Below are 2,423 nucleotides of genomic sequence, written 5' to 3'. Positions count from 1 at the left end.
TGTTCATCCATCATTTTTTGCTTGGATCTTCATTACGATCCAATTATAACTACATATCAGATCGTGCAATATTTCACTGCTTGGATCAGAAGGATAATTCTAAGTATGTTAGTGGTGTCGGAATGTCTATGTACATATATTATCTTTCCCAACTTCTGGGTTAAGGTATTACTCATTATTGCATAAGGAGCAATTCTTTGGCGGTTTTCTGCCCTTCACCTTTGATTTTCAGCTCAGATACTATTCATGGGCTAGTTATGTACTTTCATTATTTTACAATTCAGGTTAGTCTAGACTTATTGTAAATTGTTGTATACAGTTTTGTTTTGCTAATGTCCTTATGATACTTATTTTTCGTCATTATATAATAAATGGCTTTTTTCAGTTCATACATTGTGTTGTGTCTTTTTATAAAATTAAACAAAGCAGAAGTTGTTCAAGGAGGGAAGGTGACAAAAAAATTATTCGTTATGCTTGTGGTAGTTTATTTAGCCAAATGTTTCATGAACATCTGTTCTGTTGTATGTGATCATTTTCCTCCTCTCCCATAATCTAGTATTTTAGCTGAAATGTGAAAGAAAACATTTAAGGTTTATTTTATACCACACTTGAGGACTATACCTAATTTTATATGTAACTTAATTGATTGACAGAAATGCATTTAGGCATTTAAAGATAAAAAACACGGTTCAAACGAGCAGAATTTTCTTATTGCAACTAGTTTAACATTCTGAACCTGATATATAATATGCCAGCACAAAGATGAAACTTTTTAGAGTGACACCTGTCAAAAACGTCAGAAACTTTGCTCAGATTCAGAGCCATGCAGTCATAAATACATGTATGCCTTCTATTTTCCGCCCGTCACCAGATTAGAATTAATTTCTAGCTTAAAAGGATTTACAGGGTCAATCCCAATATCTCAAGTCTTTATTTAAATAAAGAACTATGATACCCAGAGGCGGTATACACACTACGGACGAAACTTTTCCGTACTTTGGAAAAGAAAAGAAAAATATATTCACTTTCAAAATGATATATTTATACATAATGTTATGGGCAGCCCGCTTTAATACACGCTTGCGTAGATATTATATGAATGTGTTTAACGCACCTTTTCACATATACATATTTTGCAATAGCTTAAGATAGAAGATACTAGTATTGTTACTTAAACGCATTTGATCAATCTTGATTTGACAGACGTAGGTGCATTTTAATCATTTTCCCACTATTCGACAGTAATTCCAGGTTTTTCAGGAAAATAGGCGTGAAGGCTCTTATTGGCTTAAAATAATCAGAAAATCAATGATCAAGTATTGGAAGAGTGATCAAGGGAACCAAGGTTATAGCGGTAATCAAAAGAATGTAGTCCGGGGACAAAGACTAGACATGGAAAACAGACATACAAAACAAAGAACATAAAGTAACTAAAATCATACATACAAAGTAACAAAAGCAAATGAACAACTCTTTTGCTTAATAGTGAATTAAGAGACTTAAATCCATGACATAGATGCACATATGAGTAGTCAAAAAAACAAGAATAAAGAAAAAGCAACTTTACCACAAGGTTCTCCTGCGTAGCCTTCAGCACATTTGCACCAGTGCTTAACGCCATCATGGTCACATGTTCCATAATCACCACAGGGATTACCATAACAAGGGTCTTCATGCCCAGGAAAGTCTATCAGCAAAGATATGATACAGTGAAACAAAACTAAACCTAACCAGTTTGGATTGCGGAATTAGTTCCATTTGGGCAGATGTTTACCCATGTTCAAAATAAAATCTAATTAGACAGAATTTTAGGTTATTCAGGGTACGGTTTTGACAGATCTCACTGCATTAATACAAAAAAAAATATATATAAACATTGCACAATTATATAAGTAACATATTTTTTCGGTTTGGAAAAGATTCCATCTAATTTCATCCTGAAAAAAATCTTTGATGTGTCTACTTTTGATTTACTTGGGTGTTAAAATGATAACGATCGAATGAGAAAGTTAGCTTTACAACTAATTCAATGTTTATTGACAGACGAAGTTTTGTATTTCATGAAATGGGGACCATTGTGTTGTAAAATCTATACATCATATCAGTGTACATTATTCAAATATATATGATTGCAAAGATGGACCGAGATTTATATTTCATTTTGTTAGAATATTTGAAATCCCAAAATGCATTATCTACCAAAAGAAACACGGGTTAATAGTTGGCATTTGAATTAAAACTTCAGCACAATTTTGTTGAACATGCTTAAACTGGTCAACTAAAATGATCGACGGAAAACTTTCATACTTACGACGCCCTTGGACAGTCATGAAAATAAATACAAGTATTGCCAAAAGCTTAAACATCTTGCTATGAATGCCAAAACTTCTTGCTCTCCTCCTGAAGAAGGTTGTTCGGCAAAG

The 2,423-nt window shown here is 33.0% G+C and overlaps 1 protein-coding gene across 1 annotated transcript; it reads right to left on the bottom strand.

Annotated features, from left to right (window-relative positions):
- Window positions 1–468: 468 nt before the first annotated feature.
- Window positions 469–2,423, bottom strand: LOC148612579 (neurocan core protein-like). The gene is made up of 3 exons (XM_088594183.1): window positions 2,312–2,423; window positions 1,568–1,687; window positions 469–564 (listed from the first exon to the last, which is right to left on the bottom strand). The coding sequence occupies exons 1-3, from the start codon at window positions 2,364–2,366 to the stop codon at window positions 530–532; spliced, it is 210 nt and encodes a 69-aa protein (XP_088450309.1). The 5' UTR covers window positions 2,367–2,423; the 3' UTR covers window positions 469–529.

This window comes from Perna viridis, chromosome 7, assembly GCF_037379345.1.
Source record: "Perna viridis isolate PV_CMFRI_1.1 ecotype Kerala chromosome 7, ASM3737934v1, whole genome shotgun sequence".
In the NCBI taxonomy this organism is placed as follows: Eukaryota; Metazoa; Mollusca; class Bivalvia; order Mytilida; family Mytilidae; genus Perna; species Perna viridis.
Note: the sequence above shows the minus strand (reverse complement) of the source record. Positions and strands in the feature narration are given on the sequence as shown.

Bases quoted from the DNA above. Each gene is read 5' to 3' on its own strand.
- LOC148612579 (XM_088594183.1), bottom strand. From the start codon at position 2,366: ATGTTTAAGCTTTTGGCAATACTTGTATTTATTTTCATGACTGTCCAA. The intron at 1,688-2,311 runs GTAAGTATGAAA...CTTTGCTGATAG, and splicing joins CATGACTGTCCAAGGGCGTC to ACTTTCCTGGGCATGAAGAC. The intron at 565-1,567 runs GTAAAGTTGCTT...TTCACATTTCAG, and splicing joins CTACGCAGGAGAACCTTGTG to CTAAAATACTAGATTATGGG.